Raw genomic sequence first — 19056 nt, forward strand, 5'->3', positions numbered from 1 at the left:
CTGAATTCATCCTGCATATTCTGAATGCTAGTGTGTACTTTCCATCAAAGCTCATCAGTTATGCTTTGCCAGTGTTCACAAGTTCATATAAAAATCATAGAATCAGGTCAGTAATTTTAATTTTATATATATCATTATCACTCCTGATGATCTACGGTGAAAAAAAAAAAATAAATAAAATAATAAAAAAAAATCACCACGGACTTCTGAATGGGTGATTTCTTTTTGAATTTTTTCCCAATGGCAGGAGTAATAACATGCTATTTGCTTTCGCTTGCTTTACTTTTTACCTTTTGCGTGACGCGACAGATTTACATGCAAATGAATACAAATTGATCTTTATTATAGAGTGGAGGATGATTTACATCGGAGGTACTTTTTTTTTTTTTTTTTTTACTTTAAGCAATTTATTCAAATAGTATGAAAAAAAGTCAGTCTTATGGTAATTTTAGTTTTTGAAATCTTGAGCAAAAAATTCAAACAGAAGGAGAGATATTAAATGAAAAAAAAAAAAAAATTTTTTTAATTTAAATAAAAAAATTGAGTACCTCACCTAAATGTGACAAGTTTCTCACCAATAGGAAGTAGCAGAGAGTCCAAGTTGGATTTGAGAGTTGATAATTTTGGAACGTGTAAGCACCAACCTTCCTATCTTTGCATTAAGGAAAGCATCTTTCACTAATGCCTGCATATCATCAATAAACACCAGGAAATTTTAACATTCTAAATCCGTATTAGTAGTCATCAATTGACTGACTGGCAGGTCCACAACCAAACAATCAATCTCCCTAGTGTTCATAAAGTAAGCCTATTTTTAAAAAGGCTGCAGTGAAAGTAATATTTGCATAATGACTGCTAAAAATTGATTCAGAGCGAAATATATGCAGGTTTTTTTTTCTTTCCTTTTTTTCACCAAACAAAGAAGATAAGGTATAATGGCTGTACCTTTTGAGGCGGTCAAGTATGTCCAAATGAAACGCAACAGTTAAATAGGAGGAGGATGGGGATGGGGGAAAATAAAATAAATAAAATAAAGACACACACACACTTGTGTTTTTATTATTTATATCATTCGTACTCCTAAACTTGGTTGTTATTGTATTTATCTCCCTTTCACAGCAGAAGATGTGACACAAGGTCAAAAAGTTGGATACAAAACCAGCATCCTCGGGGAAGAGCACTCTGGCTGAGCAATAATTGCCTGGGAAACTGTTAGCATTCCTCATTAGGAGTACCTCAGGTAGTTAGCAATAAGCTAACATCTTCTCAAAAGAGCAAGACGGTAAAGCCTAGAAAAATGGACTTCCTAGAACTGCACAGGACCATACAACTCAGATCAACAGCGAATATGCTGCACTAAAAACATGGTCTGATTTTGGTATGAATCTAAACCTATTATATTCGTAACATTGCGATCGATGTAAGTATGGACCTCCTTCAAGTGCATTATATATATATATATATATATATATATATATATATATATATATATACACGTGTGTGTGTGTGTATGTCTAAAGAAGCTTTGAATAAAAAATGCAAAAATAAAAATAAAGAATGCAGTTTAAATTCCCGGAAGAAAAGAATTAATTTTAATCTATCGCAGACTTAGCACCTACACAATACGATTTCTAAAAAGTTTATGACTAAAGAGAATTCATTTAATATGGATGAAAAAAAAAAAAAAAAAGAAAAGGCCTTAACTAAAATTGTTAAATAGAAATAGACAGCACTTGCATAAGCCAATTTCGCAAAAGTCTTCAATTTTAAAACAGAATTTAACTACATAAGGATGAAAAGCTTAAGCGTATAGTAAGAATAAAAAACATGCCATTCATGGAATCATTAATAAAATTAATAATCTTTTCTGTAATCTTAACATATTTGTCTATGCCTGACTTGTCCACCAAGTTTCAGTCACAAATATCAAACAGTCTTTGTTCAATCACTGTTCAAAGATATACGGTGGCAATTTGTTGATTGTTGCTTCAATAGATGTGATCCTGTTTAGCCTTTCAAAATCTCTGACTTCCACAACTTTTCAAACATTCCACTTGCCAGTTATTTTCACGCATGAAAACCTTTATTTCTTCTGATTAAACAGATGGTCGCCGACCTCTAGACAAAATGACTACTTATGAAATGCAGCAAAGAGAGACAGCAACAATAAAAACAATAAAAAGATCTGCATTTACAAGCACCTGTATGAATATAAAAACTTAATTCATTGATTGCTCATTGATGAAAACATTACATTATAGATAACATCAAATTAAAATGTTTTCAAGTTAATGTCAATCATTTATTTATTAATATTGGAGTCTTCTTGTTGTAAGTCCATTATTATTTATTAAACTAAGTTATCAATTTATTAATCTATATGTATATAAAAGTGACATTGTCTGCCGGAGGAATAGTGTCTACCAAACTGTTTTGAATAGTGTCTATCAAAAAGTTTTGATCTACAGTCTTAAAACGATATATAGGAGTCAAAATTGAAAAAAAAAAAAAAAAAAAAAAAAAAAAAAAAAATTGGCAGATGTAAATTGACTAAACATGTTATTTCTACGCATGTGAAAATATACATTTCTGTTTTTATATGCGTATTGATTCAAGTCAAATGGTAACGAATAAAGCTCGAGAGCTATATGTTTTGGTTTCAATTCTAGCTGATGGCACCTAAGTCAATATTTTTTTCTTTAACTTGAAATCACTACTATATATTGAATACAATATAATTAATAAAGAATTGGCTCTATATTAATAAATACAAAATCTGCATGAATTAAAATATGTCTAAAAATGAGTAAAACTATTCTTTTTCTCATTTGGAGTTGGAAAGATGTGCTTTTATTTTATTTTTTATTTATTTATTATTTTTTTGTTTCTTTCATTTACAGAAGCAATAGTTCCTATTTACTTGCCTCCCCACGAGGGCAGAGTTAAACACAAGGTCAGTTTTTAATATGAGGAAAATCCAGCTCCCAAAAAGGGGCACTCTGGATAGGAACAAAAAACAAACAAAAATTTCTCAGTCATGGAGGATTTCTCCTCCATTGACCATTGTGATAAAGTAAAGCGTAACATCAGAACAGATACTACACTGTGATTTTGGCCCGAAGGCCAAAATTTACTATTACGAGACATTTCGACATTATGGATTTATAGGTATAAATAACAAAAAGAATAAGTTTTACTAATTTTTTTTTTGCCTGATAATTAAATTTATTTTTATAATGATTTATATTTTTATATCAACATGAAATAATGGATTACTGTTAGCAAGTTTAGAAAGCGAGAGATGTGACAATAAGCAAAAATGTTTTGAGTATAGATAAACCATAATGTTTATCCATCGTCTTCCAGTTCAGAAAGAGAGATGTCAACAAGTTTATTTGGTTATTGTATTTTTCGGCACATCAACACATTTTGGGTTATATAATGGCAAATACAGTCATTTGGAAAAAAAAAAAAAAAAATTTTTATGTTTCAAAGTTCTTTATACATTCAAATATTTATTAATGGTGTTTAGCTTGGCTGTTCTGTAGAGGAAAATTGATTTTGTTTTTGGATTTGCAGAACATGATTGAGTTTTGCAAAGTGAAACGAAAAAAAAAAACAATAACATTAATGTTTAATGAATTTAAGTCAAGAAGCCGATATCTTCAGACAGCCTGATCTGGTAGCACGGGCAGTCAACGATTTTAGAAAAACAAAAAAACAAAAAACAAACGAACACTAATACTTTATGCATTAAAAGCAATTTAACACTTAATCCAGCAATATCAAGAGCGGCTCTCTTTGGATTAAAGCAAAATAAATATTGATTCCACTGTAAAAGACTTCTACTGTGAATATGGATAGAACAGATATTACACTTTGATTCCAGGCCAGACATCCTGAAATAGTCATTAATTTTGAATGGTATTTCTAAAGACGATTAAAAAATACCAAATAGTTCGACACACATAATTATCTAAACATATAAAGTCAATGGGATTTTCACAATCAGACTCAAATATCAATCGAGCTATCGACCTACTTCATTAGTTTTTTCCCATTAATTAATTTTAAAAAGTTATATTTAAAGCTCTATCTATAGGAAAGTCCAAATAGGTCAATTGTTAGAATTTCAGACTGAAGGCCTTCAAGTTTCGGTTTCATTTTTTTTTTTTGTTTTTTCATGGCATTTGCTGCAGATTTATTATTTACTCTTAATGCAACATTCTCCATTTGTAATAGTAGTTAAGATATCTGATATTTTGAAAGGAAACAAATGTTTTAAAAATTGCGACTAAATTTCCAAATGTATTTATTACATTTTAAAAATTTGTGAACGATGGACAGACAAATCCATCTTAATTTGTCTCTCCACCCTCCTGGAAATACTTTGTCCGGTTAGGAATAATGATAAAAATGGATACATGTTTTTCTTTACTGGTTTAAACAAAAGTGGGTGTTTAAGTTCATTATAAAAAAATAAACGTTTTACAATTTTGTCTTCATGCTTTGAATACCAATCACCATGCGTGCATAAAAATTAATGCATTATTTTATTACCCTAATATTAAATAACATTTTACCACCTAATTTCTACTTAACTGTCATATCTATTACATGCTATGAGCAGCAAATCAAGTTTCAATGTCTTTTTTTTTTCTTTTTTTTTTTTCTTTTTTTTTTTTCAAGAGCACAACGAGCCTCCTAATTTCTTCCTTATTCAGCCGCCATCTTAAAATTCAGAGATTTCCATTCAACTAAGACATAACTATTTCTTTACTAACAATACAATTATTTTCCTTCCAGATCTTTCAGGACAGTGAGGTTTTGCAATAACACTTTTCCTAAAATGGTCTACAATAATTCTTTCATTCTTCTCTTTGTACAGTAAAACGACTTTTGATCTGCTAGCCTGATAATGTGATTTCTGACTAGGGATCGCCACAGAAACATGTATGCACATATGTAGCCAATAATGTTTGTATAAATATAAACAAGCTCTGTTCATTCATCGAGCACTCTTAATAAACACAAGTTTTAGTGGATTTATATCTAGGAAATAAAAACTACAATCATTTATATATCTATAATCATTGTATATATATTTTTAATAAAGTGAAAAAGGAAACATTTTTCACTGCTTCCCATTGAGGGGGGTGGGGGGACATCATATTCATTGTAAGCAAATCTGTGGTAGAAAATATTTGAAAATACTAATATTAATAACCTATGTTTTTACAAAGCAAGAATTAAAAATATTTTTAAGAGGGACTAACTTGATGTTTAACAAATCGTCACCCTTTTCTAAATTGTAAGTTGAAAGATTAAATAAATCAATAAAAACAGCCTCATCACTCAGGTGAATTGATTTCTTTCTTTTTTTCATTTCTTTACAGTCTTATTTGAAAAATAAATAAATTTGTATCAAAGTTACGAAAAAGTTGTTATTTATTTATCTGTTTATATGATTCAATGCAAAAAGTTGTTTCATGTTTACAAGAAACTTCTGAATGCGATGTTTATCATTTAAAAGTTTGCCACTTGTACAGTTTAATCAAGACATTAAAAAATGAAAATATCGAAAAAAAAAAAAAAAAAAAAGGTTATATTGTACGTATCCGCTTTGAAGTGAAGATCTCAAAAAAAAATTTTTTACTTAATTTGATCGAGTAGTTTTTTTGTTTTTTTTTCAGCGGAAAAACACGTTTTTATGACAGCATGTTGAAGGCAGACATCTTGGATTTTTAAAAATTTTTGTTTGGATGTTAGAAACGCCATGGGAAGATAACCCAATTTAAAGCGCCGAGACTCTTTCCACATCTTTAATACTAGCTTTTCTTCCTAAAAATCGAACCTTTTGCTCGGTATCATAAATTGTTTTTTTTTGCTGTAAAACAAAAACTACTTGATAAAATTAAATGAAATTTTTTTTTTCGGAGAACTTCATTCCATAACGGATACGTACAATATCACTTTTTTTTTTTTTTGTTGATATTTTCATTTTTTAATGTCTTGATTAAACTGTACAAGTACCAAAAGTTTTATTTCAAGTAACAAATTTTTCAAAGTGATAGCGAGTAAGCAAAGCCATAGAGTTTAACATATGATCATCTATTTCTGACCAGACAGCATTTGTAAGGATTTCTTTTTTCAGTTTTTTTTATATTAACCATTGTTTTTTCATTTTTTGGAGATCAAAATGTTCTTGTGTGTATGTTGGGGGAGGGTTTGTTTTTTGCTGACAATGTACACTAAAATGTTATAGACAAAATAATTATTTACTTTTCTAGAAATAATTAACTTGTAATATCCAGTTATATCCACATCAAATGCACATTTTCCTCCTTTTTTTTAATATTTCATGTTAAATTCTTCTTAAACATAAAACAATGTCTGGTTTATTAGCCTACAATCTCTCCTCTTCACTAAAAACGCATAAAAAATAAAAATAAAAAAAAAAAAAAAAATTAGGTCTTTAAAAAGGCTATCTGGTCTAAAAGTGGTTGATCATTTTAAGCTACCTTAATATGCGAAACTGATCGCCCACTTGAAATTCTAAAATATATTTCCTTCTACTAACAAGATTTCCAGGCTGTTTATATATAATCACCTAAAGTATTAAAATCTTGGATGGAAAAGGATTACATAGTGTGTAAAAGAACAACTTCTTCCATATTCTTCATTTATAAGAGTTTGTAAAATGAATGGGTCAGCCGATGGTAGAGACAAATCAACAATCTTTAGTAGCACTAGTAATAGTAAAGTCAATACTATTTTTCGTTACTAAGGAGGAAAAAAAAATATAACTTTTTGTTAAATATTTAATTCTAGCCATGAATTACTTTCTTTCCTCAGACTTAAAAGCTACAAATTTAATTTATAATTTTGAAGTATACAAAAAAAGTAAATATGAATTTTACCATTTACTTTTTTTAAGGAGGGGGTGCATTTTAATTTCGAAAATTATTGGGAACACTCGAAACTGAATGACATCCAAATGTATAATTGCTTATCATTTACAGTAAAGTAGACAACTTTTGGAAGGATTTCATTGCCTAATAAACTTGTTTTTATTTAAAACTAGATCATAGTAAACTTTTTTCCTTTCTAACACTAATGAGAATGAACCACCATTTATTGAGATTGTCTGACTGACTTCCTCATCTTGGTTGTTATAGTCACAACATTTCGGCCGTTTTGCCCTCCAGCCTTCATCAGGTGTTTTGTATCAAATTGGGGAACCGTTTGTTAGGAGTCTCGAACCTTTATTATTATTAACCGTGTTCGGACTCCAGCTAGGATCTGGGACATTACCGTGTTCAGACTCCAGCTAGGCTCTGGGACATAGTTGCTGATTCTGTTTGGATTGAACTCAGCACCTTTAGGTAACTAAACTTTGATACAACGTCTAGAACCACTCGGCCATATGTCACTAGGACAATTTTTAGTTGGTTTTTGTTAGTGTTAAACCTATGTTGTTATTCAAGGTTTTCTCTCTCTATTATAGGTGTCCAAATTGCATTCAGCTCTATGCTTGGTTTGCTCAGTAGGTTGTTATGTTCGAGCATGTGAGCTGTTTCTTTAAGTTTTCTCACTTTCCAGTGGGTCTCTCTGTTTATTATTTTTACTTCATCCCATAGGGGGCGATTGTCCCCCCCCCCCCCGAAAACACCTCATCTCAAAAATACAGACAATGAAACACCAGATAAAAAATTTAAATTTCACAATGTTAAATAAAAACTGGGTAGATAAAATATTTTTTGGAAAAAATCGTGAGAAAAAAAAAAAAAATCACACTTCGGCTTTTGATAAGAAAAAAAAATATGCAAAACAAAAATGAAAATATAAATACTCCTAGACAACATTAGGTTGAGACAGCAATTTTAAAATAAAATAAAACTTTCTTTTGCATTTTTTCTCAACAAATGTCTACACCCGGGCAATATCAGATAGAAAGAGCAGGCATTCTGCAATATAGATAGCAAAAAATATATAAATGCCGCAGTGACATTTATTGAGTATGTTCCTACTAGTATTTTGTTGAATTTTCAGTTTTTGAGCAATTATCAAGACTCCTCTGATAACTAGACATTTTTTTTTTCTTGTTTAAACATAAAACTCAGCACTACTAGTGTTTCAAAGTAATTAAGTTAAAACACAAAATACTTATCTGGGTAGGTAAAAAAGCAAATTATCTTGCCTTTGGTGACATTTATTTGTTATATATTTGTTTTTTGATCACTTTTTCGTTTTGTTGCCTATACTACAAAATGCCCAAGAGAGCTAATAAATAATATATTCAAGTCTTTTAAATATGAATTAATAAAAAAAAGTCCAACTTTTCTCAGCAATAAAAAAAAATAAATAAAGAAAGAAAAAATAAAATAAAGAAAATAACGTATATTGATCTTTGCAGTTTCCTAATTCTTATTTAAACAAATTTATTTTGACTTGCTATCATTACACATTCAAACGATTGTTGTTGGATATCACATAACAAACGATGATATTGTGTGCAGGTATTTTACCATTGGGCCACATAATAAATGGTTAGGGCTAAGATAACAGAATGTTCTTTTCATTGTTTTGACTCTAGTATATATTCGACGCATACACAGTTAATCAAGCAAGAAGCATATCACTCTATATAAAAAAACATAAGATATCAACGGATATATACTTGAAAGTCAAAACAAGAATAATCCTATTTATGGTATGCTCATAATTTTCTTCAGCACATCAATACTTAGGAAACGTATCCTGAACAACGTTGTTGTAATGCTGATTTACATTTTTTTTTTCAATTTTATGATTTTCTTCTAGCTGGGGATGGGCTATCCTATCAAATGCCAGACATTCAACTGCTATCTCATACATCTCTTGCACTTGGTTAACCGAGTATATCGCCAGGTAGTTTTTGAAATTCTTGTTCATGAGTCTGGTTGTTCCTGTAATTACTATAATGATAGACATCTTCCTTTGATTTCAGTTTCTGTCAGACCTGTACGAGTGCCCACTCCCTAAAAATGCATGTTTTACACCTTTAAAACCTTTTTCGGTGATTATCATAGACTACAAACTTAAGTATCATATTAACAGAAAAAAATGTTGAAAAAAAATAATGACTTTTAAGAAGGGGCGGGGGGGGCGCTTTCTTGTTATAACGTTCTACTTCATTGCTACCTGACTTACTGTCCATTTCTTTACCGACAAGTCACGTGATTAGAACCCCTTCTTAAAAATCATTAAATTTTTTTTTTTTTTTTGCAAAGATTTTTTTCTGCCAATACTCTCTAATAATCATTAGGAAAAAAAAAAAAAAAAAAAAAAAAATGGTAAAAAAAAATGCATTTTTAGGGAGTGGGCACTCTCATACAGGTCTGCCCAGTTTCTTTTTCTTGTTGTACATAAGACTTTAGTTTTTCGTTATTGTTTCTCAGCTCTGTTTAACCCAGTCATTGGCGACACTAACTTCAACCATGATTGCTTCTTTCTCCTTGTCAGATATCACTATGTCAGGTTTAATAGCTTCATTTTCTATGTACGTACCTGTAGGAATAGCAGCCATAATAGATGGTATATGACTTATTTCCAACTATTCTTTCTGATATGCGTTTCCAGGACTTGTTGCTACATTCGATATTCAACAGATAGTCCAATGGAGATACTCACACACTCTTGTGTCACATCATATATTAGCCATCCCCCAGAAGAACCTTACAGCTGGGTACTTCTGTGTGGCAGAATCAGCACTTGTCATTGCTGAGGCCACTCTTCTTAAAAGCATTAGTTATCAAGCATTAATTTTGAGGCAGTTATTAAAGACGTCTCCTGATCACAGTGGAGCTATCCCTTACACATCAGTCAATTTTCATCAGATGTTCTATTAGGAACAGAAGAAGAGAAATTCTACATATTACCTGCTCACTGAAGAAAAATCCTCTCCAACACTTCGACACTTGGAGAAAAAAAAAAAAAAAACCTTAATAGGATAAATATTCCACATACCTTTTCCGGCGTGTTCCAGAAAATTTCCTTTTCTGGGTCTGTGGGCGTATTGGCACTTGAAAGTGGACCAACCTCATCGCCAGTGTCTTCATCATCGCCATCTTCAATGGTTGCTCGCAGTTCAGGTGAACCACCTGTACAAATAATGAGAAAATTAGATAAACAAGTGACAAAATAATGCAGAGCTTTTTTTCCTTATTTTTTTTTACTCACATTGTAGCAATATTAAATGTGGACGTGTGAAAATAAGTGTTAACAAGCCAAGCATGCAAGGTCCCTCTCCATGACTGAAAAATTGATTTTTACAATGACTAATGTTTGTGCTAAATTTCAAAAAATTCCAAGGCGCTATTGAGAAAAGTGCGAACAAATGGACAGATGTCCGATTTGGGGGGCAATTTTACTCCTATAATGGTTCCCGAGGGAGGGGGGGGGGCAACCAGAGTTACCTTGGAAAATCTGTTCTAACAAAAATTTACTTTCATCATGACTAATGTTTGTGCAAAAATTTTTTAAAATCCGAAGTGTGGTTATTGAGAAGTGTGCAAACAAACGAACAAACAAGAGTGAATTACTAGGTCCAATCCCTCCTTTATCAGGAAGACCAAAAAGGGAAAATTCCACTCAAGGCTAGATCGAAAAAAAGCAATCTATATGATTATAAAACTCAAATGACCTTGTATGGGTGTTGTAACTCAACATCCGGTTTACGACTTCCGGTTGCGCATGCGTACATAATCAACGCGACAATAAAACATTGTTTTACTGTGTATGTTTTCAGCGTTCCAATTGTTTGTTTGTTTTTTGTGTTTAAATTATCCAAATAAACAATTGTTAATAGTTTCTGCTTTTTTTTTTTTTTTACATTGTTCATTTCCATATTACGTTTAAGTTATTTTAACGCAATTTTCTTACAAATAAATCTACTTTAACCTGTTGACAACCATAAGAGCATTTTACAACTGTGATTTACCCATCGCCTTCCTTTTTTTAAATTTATTCTCCATTTTTTAATACACCTTTCTTAAAAAAACATTCATACATTTTCTTCTACACTACCAACATAAATAAATCGAATTTAAATTATGTAGCCTTCAAAATTACTTGTCGAGGAAGAAAGTGTAGTTTCTGTTCTGATGCTGCACTTCATCTATTTCTTATACAGTTGATGAGCAGAAAAATAAATTATTTGTTATTTGTCTAAATATCAGTTTATCTAATCATCAGTGTATCTATCTATATCTATTTATCCAGCTATCTATCAGTATATCTATCTATCTATCAGTATACCTATCTATTTATCTGTATATCTATCTATCTAATTGGAAGTAAACAAGAGATTTGAACTATGTTTTGATAAGATCATCAAAACATGTCAGACCTTGTCAAACTGTGAACTGGTCAAGTTTGCACCGGAAGGTTTGAACAAGACCAGAAGGATGTGTCATTTGTCACGTGTTCTGGTTTACTGGACATATCGTTGTTGAGTTGTAAAGAAGACATTGAGGAGAGCGGATGGGTGAGAACGCTTCTCACATGATGGGGATGATGTGTCTCAGAATTAGTATAGAAGAAACCCACAAGCAGATATCAACTTCCACCTTTCTGCATTACAACACCTTGAAAGTTAGATAAAATATTATACAAAATCTATGATGTCTTGGTCATGTTTAAGAAGCATTCTCTGATTGAAAAAAGATCCAGCTCTCCCAAGATGGTCAGCAGAAGAAAGGTATGTTGAAATACATGTCTGACACATGCACGCATAAGAACACAGACTGATCACGGGCTGTAAATAGACTGTTACAGATATATGTAGATAAAACAAATGGTTCAGATAGTGCAGAACCTCAGACATTTAGTGATATGTATACACACTCAAACACCACCCCACTACATAACATACGTTTTGGTACCCACAATACAACATGCTGAGTTGGTACAACAATGTAACATTCTCTACTCAGTCAGTGAAGAAGTCCTTCTAGACTGAGGCAATTTTTAAGTTTTATTCCAATCCAGAATGCCCCTTTTATTGGGAGCTGGATTTTCCCCACATTACAAACTGACCTTGTGTCTAACTTTACCCTCATGTGGAGACAAATAAGAGTTTCCAAAATTATTTGATGAATTTGTTTTATCACCCATTGTATGATGACTGACATCTTATAACTATACAAAAAAAATTCATGTCTTACAATTTACTCCAACTAAATGAGTTTCAAATCTTCTAAATTATTTTTTTATATTACAGGGTTTCGAGTTGAGAAGTTTTTGTCAGTGTTTTTATTATCCAAAGCTATTCGTTCTTTGGCTCATCTTCTAACAACAACATGGTTATAAGGATGGAAGCTGATAAAGAACAGCATTCAACATTTTGATATCCAATTATTTAACATAAACACCATGGAGTTATCACATATGGAAGACACACAAAAAATGTTATTCTTTACACAGTATCTAGGTAATAATAGGTAATATTAATATTATTAATATACCATTATTTGTATATTAATTATTTGTGCACTCATAGTTAATATCATTTGTATATTAAATTATAACGTTAAAATAAAGAAAACTTACCGAGTCCACTCGAAGGACCATAATTCACCTTAACCTGGTCAGAACTTTTCTTAGGAATTTGGACGGCTTTACTTGCAGAAGCAAACACCTGAAAGTTGCTGAAAAAAATTCAGAAAAGTATAAATTTAAGATCATTGTATAAAATTCATTGGACACAAGTTGCTATTTTATTATTGTGTAATTGAAGCTGATAAATCTGATGAGATTTGTGCTCAGCAAAGCTGATTTTATAATTCTGTTCCATTTTAAACTAGAATATCCGTCCTAGGATGGGTAAAAGTCCCAAGCAGAAAAGTTTTTTTTGTGTTACTTATGTTTTCATTACAAAGATTACAATAAGGATAGTGTTTTAAACCTTATGTCTAGAATTCTTATTCCAATTTTGATCAAATTTCATTAAATAATTTTGATTCTAGAAAATGTCTAAAATTTAAGTGTTAGTGATCTTGAGAATTGAAATTCATGGAATTTTGCTTAATTTGTGTCTAATGACTATGGATCAAATGTCATGCAAATCTGAAATACTTGAATTTTTAAATAGACGGTTGTGCCCATATTATACACCACTACCCCTAAAAACCTTTTAAAATACTACAAACAAAACAAAATTTGGAGAATATTTATTAATTGATACCTAATGTCTAGTGTTAAACTTTCACAAATATCGAAAGTACTTGAATTTTCACAAAGGGCTTCCAAAACCAAGCTTCTCTCTTTTCATTCTAATTGCTCTGACTCCCATCAGACCCCACTTGAAATGAATGGAACACTATTCTCATCTCGGTTGTTATTTTCACATTTGATGTAACCTCTGATGATCTTCAGGTGCTTTTGTTTTCAACTTGAGAATCTTTCTGTCAAACTTAGAAACCAAAGAACATCTATTATATAAATGGCAGTTGTCTGTGTGTATGTGTACAAAGCTGGTATTATTTATTCAGTACAATGCTGGTCTCAATAATAGGGCTCTCTGGATTGGAATGGAAATAAGAATTGCCTCAGTCTAAAAGGACTTCTTCGCTGACCGAAGAGAGAATAGATGAAGTGCAGCATCAGAACAGAAAGTCTTGGATAAATAATATCTAAAATTTAGAAAAAAATTATTCATTCTCAACTGAGCCCAGTTTCATCAGGTGTGGGGACAGGGAAGTTTTTGTCCCCCCCCTCCCCAATATTAATAGGTACTAATTCGGAAAAAAAATGCTGATTCATTACTTGAGGAATCTATTATACAAAGAGTTCTGTGTCTGTATGTGCGTGTCCAGCTAGAGAGGAATGGGCTGGGTGGAAGAGAAAGGGAGGAGTTGGGAAAAGAGAGGTAGAGAGATGTTAGTTTATCAGAAATAAAAATAAATTTCAAGAAGTTCATCAATAGGATGACAGTTTTTTCTTTTTGTGTTTTCTTTTTATCAAGTCTTAGATGTTGTGGGATGATGTCATAATAGATATGGCGTTGATTCAGATATATTTATTTCTCTTTCACGACAAGAAATGTAACACTAGAGTTAGAAAATGGGATTGAGGAGCCAGTGCCCCGGAGGAAGAGCACACTGATCAGCAAAAATGCTTGAACAACCCTGTTGGTATTTCCCTGTAGAATAGTTTCGGGCACTTAGCAATATGCTATCCTTTTCTCAAAAAAAGGCAAAGCCTGGGAGAGTGGATCTCCTAGATCATACTGCAACATACCGCCATCAACAAGGAAAAGGCCATTTTAGATCTGGTCTGGACTGTTGATTTTAGTTCTGAGGGAAAAAAATCCTAAGGCAAAGATGCTAGCTAGTGAGATGCACTGGAACATCTGAGCAGTTTCTCCAGGCACGTTCCTACAACCAGCTATCATCCATCCAATGTCATGTATGAATCGTAAAATATTGACATCAAGTATCACATGAACTGAGATAAAATAGAAAATGAATTATATTTATCATATTTTCTTGTTTTGACAAACTCTGAAACCAATACAAAATTTGTAATTTTAATCAAATTTCTTATAAATTCCAGAGTTCTGACAGAAAAATTCCCAAGTCCAAAAGAATACACGTGAAGAAGGTTGCAGCAGTGAAAACATTGCAAAAATAATAACCAAGGTCAGAATAATGGTTTAAATAATCCAAATACAAATTATCAATTAGTGTTGGGACGATTAATCTGAACCAAGAATCGGAAAAAATCTGAACATTTTGAGGCATCAGAATTGGAAACTTTTTTTTTTTTAAAGCTAATTTATGATTCCAAAAAACATTTTTTTTTAAATCTGTCTTTTTGTTAATGAAATATTCTATTGCTGATACTAATGATATTTGTTCATTTTTAAACTACAGTAGAATCCTAAGATATGGCATTAATCCGGGGCCTAAACAAAATTTGATAAAGTATATATTAAAAACTAGTAACAAAATACAGTACAGTATATATAATATATAATCAAATAACATTATAAATAAAACTGTAAGGTGGGGCAAATACCATAACCAGGGTCCAGAAAAACATTGTATTCCACATCATAACCTGAAAACAACGTATTCCAGGGTTCTACTGTATTAGTAAAACTAAAATCTAATTGATCCTAACAAATTTAGGTGAAAGTGGCACTGGAAAAAAAAATGGCATGCATTGACACGCAGGAAAAACTAGCACAAGTGAAAAAATATACAAGATGGTCAAAAAGTTGGATCTGATTTTGAAACAAAAAAATATGGACAACATAAGCTATTAGTTTTTATGTTATATGAACTACAATTAACAAAATCAACCATTTTTTTTATTTTTTACAGATTCGAAACAATGGCCAAAAAGAGGAGACTAACTCACAGAAATACGAAAATATCTACGGAGCCAGTAACTTTACTCCTGTCTTTTCCAAACAACAACCGACATGCTTGATGACTGTCGAAGGACAATCCAACTGAAATGTTGCACTAATAACACTCAAGATGAGAACAGTAGTCTGATCAATACAAGTAATAAAAAAAAAATACATTTGCTCCATTTTGTACTTTAGTTTATATATTACCTAAAATATATGTATATTGTTCACATCAGATTTTCTTCTTTCAAAATCAAACCAGACATTTTGGTCACATTGTAGATGAAAATCTCATGAGTTTAGCAAATATCTACTTTTAATTCATTATGAGGAAGATCAAATCATGTATTGTATATTCTTAATCCCACAAGTATTTTTATACTTTTGTGAAAATATATTCATACATTGCACAGGGTTCAATCTGAAAATACAGAAAAGCAACTTTATAACTAAATATTTAGAAATTTAAAAAGAATCGGAATCAATAATTGTATCAGAATCTGATAAAATTGGAATTGTCCCATCATTAATCTTTTATTAAAGAAACTTTATCAAATACCGGAAGAAATTATCTGCTAATTATTGTTGTTGTATTTTTTTATTTTTAACATAAAAAATTTCTCACCTGGCCTGGTTCTCAGGTGACTCAAGGTCATCATTATTCGGCATGTAGATGACATCACTGTTATCGCTGTCGGTTTCAAGATCATCCATCTCAAAACTGAGGTTTTGACCATCCTTTTCGCTATTTGAATCAGCAGTTTCTCCCGATACACGAGACTTGGAGTCATGATTTTTCTAGAAAAAAAAAAAAAAAAAATGACATTCAGATATTCTAAGACAAAAGCTGTTTTGAAATTAATTTGGAATGATTGGTTAAAAAAAAAAAAAAAAAAAAAAAGAGCGAGTTTGTTTTGTATAACAGCATTTCAACCTTTGTGGCTCATTTAATGCCAAAAAATGCTTCAAGTTCTTTATAGCTTTAAATATTTATTCATGGTGTTTGGCTTGATTGTTTTATAGAAAAAATCGTTTTTTAACTTTGCAGAACGCAATTGAGTATTGCAAAGGTGAGGGAAAAAAACACTAACATCAATGTTTGGTGAAGTTTTGGTGAGGAAGTCTGTATCCAGACAGACAGATCTGGTAGCACCAGTTGCCCTATTATATTATCATTTTGGCCCAAAGTCGATCTGGGAGCAATGGTAACTAAGAAGCAACTCCACATTCCCCACAGCCCTCAAATGGGGCCCTTACCACTGGATGTCTTTTAAGGTTCTACTAAGGACTCCAGGCTTCCTTCGATCAGAAACAAGACCTCATCCCTCAAAAAAAATACAACAAAACTTAAGTGATACATTACAATGTCTTTAAGAGAATGTATCAGGCAAAGTTTAAAATTGCATTTTTTTTATTTTTTTTTCTAATTTTCTGGTCAGTCACATTTTCTTTGATTTGTCATGCAAATTTTGTAAATAGCATTTTCTTCACTTTTTTTTTTTTTAGTCTGTATATTTAAGTTTAAAAAAGCACTTTATTTGATTTTTTTTTTTTTTTTTACATAGACATCACCACTTATCAAGGCCGATAGGCTACTCAAGGATAAGGGTTAAAGAGTGTACAGTAGTCAAAAGGACAATATAGTAATTGATAGTAATGGAAGTTCGGTAAATTTGTTAACTTAAGAGGAACGGCTCATCAGAAACTTGTTCACATTGGACTTGAAGACAACCATATTATAGACAACTGGAAAGCAGGAAAACGGAAGACAATTCCACAGGCGTGCAGTTCTAAGAAAGAAGTTTTGATCACGGAATCTATGTTTAGGTTTAGGCACAGATAAAGAGTGGAGGGAATTATTGATAGTGTTTTCAGCTAGTCGAGTGTTTCTTGTGAAAGTTTGGCGAGGGGGAACCATAGATTGAAGCTCAGTCGAACACTTTCCATGAAAATAACGATGAAGCAGAGACAAACTCGCAACATCTCTTCTGTGAGATAGAGGTTGCAGCGAAGAGAAAAGGACATCTCTCACCAGGCCAGGAAGTCTATTTTGAACCCTATCAAGGCAGGACAAGTCTTTTCTAGCAGCTCCTGCCCATATATGGCAACAGTATTCCATCCTTGGACGTATCTGGCTCTTATACAGATAGAGAATTGCATCAGCAGTGAGATATCTACTGGATCGATAGAAGGATCCGACCATTTTTCCAGCGGCCTTGACAACAGATTTGATGTACGTGTTCCATTTAAGATCAGGAGTAAAGGTCAAGCCCAGAAGCCTGTCAAAACTTGAGGCCTCCCCAAGACGAAAGCCATTCATTTTAATTGATGCCAGATGGGGGATCAGAACATTGATGATGTAAAGAGAGAAGTTTGGTTTTAGATGCATTAAAAGTAACCAGCCACTCCTTTCCCCATTGTACAACGTGATCAAGATCAGAGGAGAGAGAATCAGAGAGAACTTCGTCGTTTACTGTCTTAGATGTGCTACCAGGTTTTAAAGAGTTTTTTTTTGTCTACCTCATGTAAGTTTAAAATAGCAATATTTTTCTTAAGGTCATTCAAATTTTCTTCAATCTGTCATGCTGATACATCCTGCAAAAGGGATATATTTGTTTGAAGTAGCTGAGTGGTCTTGGATTCATCGGATTACTGTTCTCATCTCCAATGTGATTTTCACGTTTCGGTTGATGTAACCTCCGACCTTCTTCAGGTGTATCTTGTTGAAGTCAGAATGTTTTTCTAACTCAGGAATTTGGATAGAATTTCGAGCAGAACCCTTTATTTACTTCACGGGGGTAGCATACTCTTTTTCCATCAGCCATGACTGGATAGAGGTCCTAAGTAATTCGCAATTGTATTTTTTCAGTTGCCCACACTGAGGATTGAACCTTCGAATCTCCAGGAGAATATCACTTTATATTGACTGAAAAAATACAATTGCGAATTACTTAGGACTGCTATCCAGTCAGAGTATGCTCTCCTCATGAAGTAAATAAAGGGTTCCACTGGAAATTCGGTCCAAATTCCCAAGTTCGCCAGAAATATTCCAGACATGATACATCTAAAGAAGGTCAGAGGTTACATCAACCGAAACGTTGTGAAAATCACACTCAAGATGAGAACAGTAGTCCGATGAATCCAAATAATATGAATAACCAATCATCTCAAAAATTCAGAAACATCAAAAACAACCTCCCCAAAAAACTTCACCATTTCAGCATAAAAAATAATTTGACGTACTTGACAAGGCTTAAAATCGTCATCATCATCAAGGTCTGCTACATCTGTTTGTTCATCGAAACTGATGACTGAATTATTCTGCAATACAACAACAAAAAAATAAATTATACAACAGGATAAAACACAAAAACATTGTTAGAAAACTTAAATGAGGATAAATAATTTGTATTATTTGAAATTATTTGGACTACTATTCTCATTTTAGTTATTTTAATATGGATCCACAGCGAAATGGTTAAAGGTATTAATTAAGGATTTCTTAATTGTAGTCTTCTGTGAATTGAAGATTCAATTGTTACTGCACGCAGTAATAACTAAGAATATATGCCAGCAACATTCAACTTAGGCAGGTTTAACCTGCTTTCTCCAAAAGGAGGAAGTGTCATGGGAATATTAAATTCCCAAGCGATCTC

The 19056-nt window shown here is 32.0% G+C and overlaps 1 protein-coding gene across 5 annotated transcripts in view; it reads right to left on the reverse strand.

Moving 5' to 3' along the window:
* Positions 1–19056, reverse strand: part of LOC145260432 (uncharacterized) — a 544502-nt gene that overhangs the window by 91340 nt on the left and 434106 nt on the right. For all 5 annotated transcript variants that reach the window (XM_080118436.1, XM_080118435.1, XM_080118434.1 and 2 more), the window contains 4 exons: positions 18644–18721; positions 16026–16198; positions 12592–12689; positions 10009–10142 (listed from right to left, as the gene is read on the reverse strand). In XM_080118436.1, the coding sequence (XP_079974562.1) occupies positions 10009–10142; positions 12592–12689; positions 16026–16198; positions 18644–18721 (483 nt within the window). The remainder of the gene's footprint in view (positions 1–10008; positions 10143–12591; positions 12690–16025; positions 16199–18643; positions 18722–19056) is intronic.

This window comes from Euprymna scolopes, chromosome 36 (assembly GCF_053919585.1).
Source record: "Euprymna scolopes isolate OS-2025 chromosome 36, ASM5391958v1, whole genome shotgun sequence".
Classification (NCBI taxonomy): Eukaryota; Metazoa; Mollusca; class Cephalopoda; order Sepiida; family Sepiolidae; genus Euprymna; species Euprymna scolopes.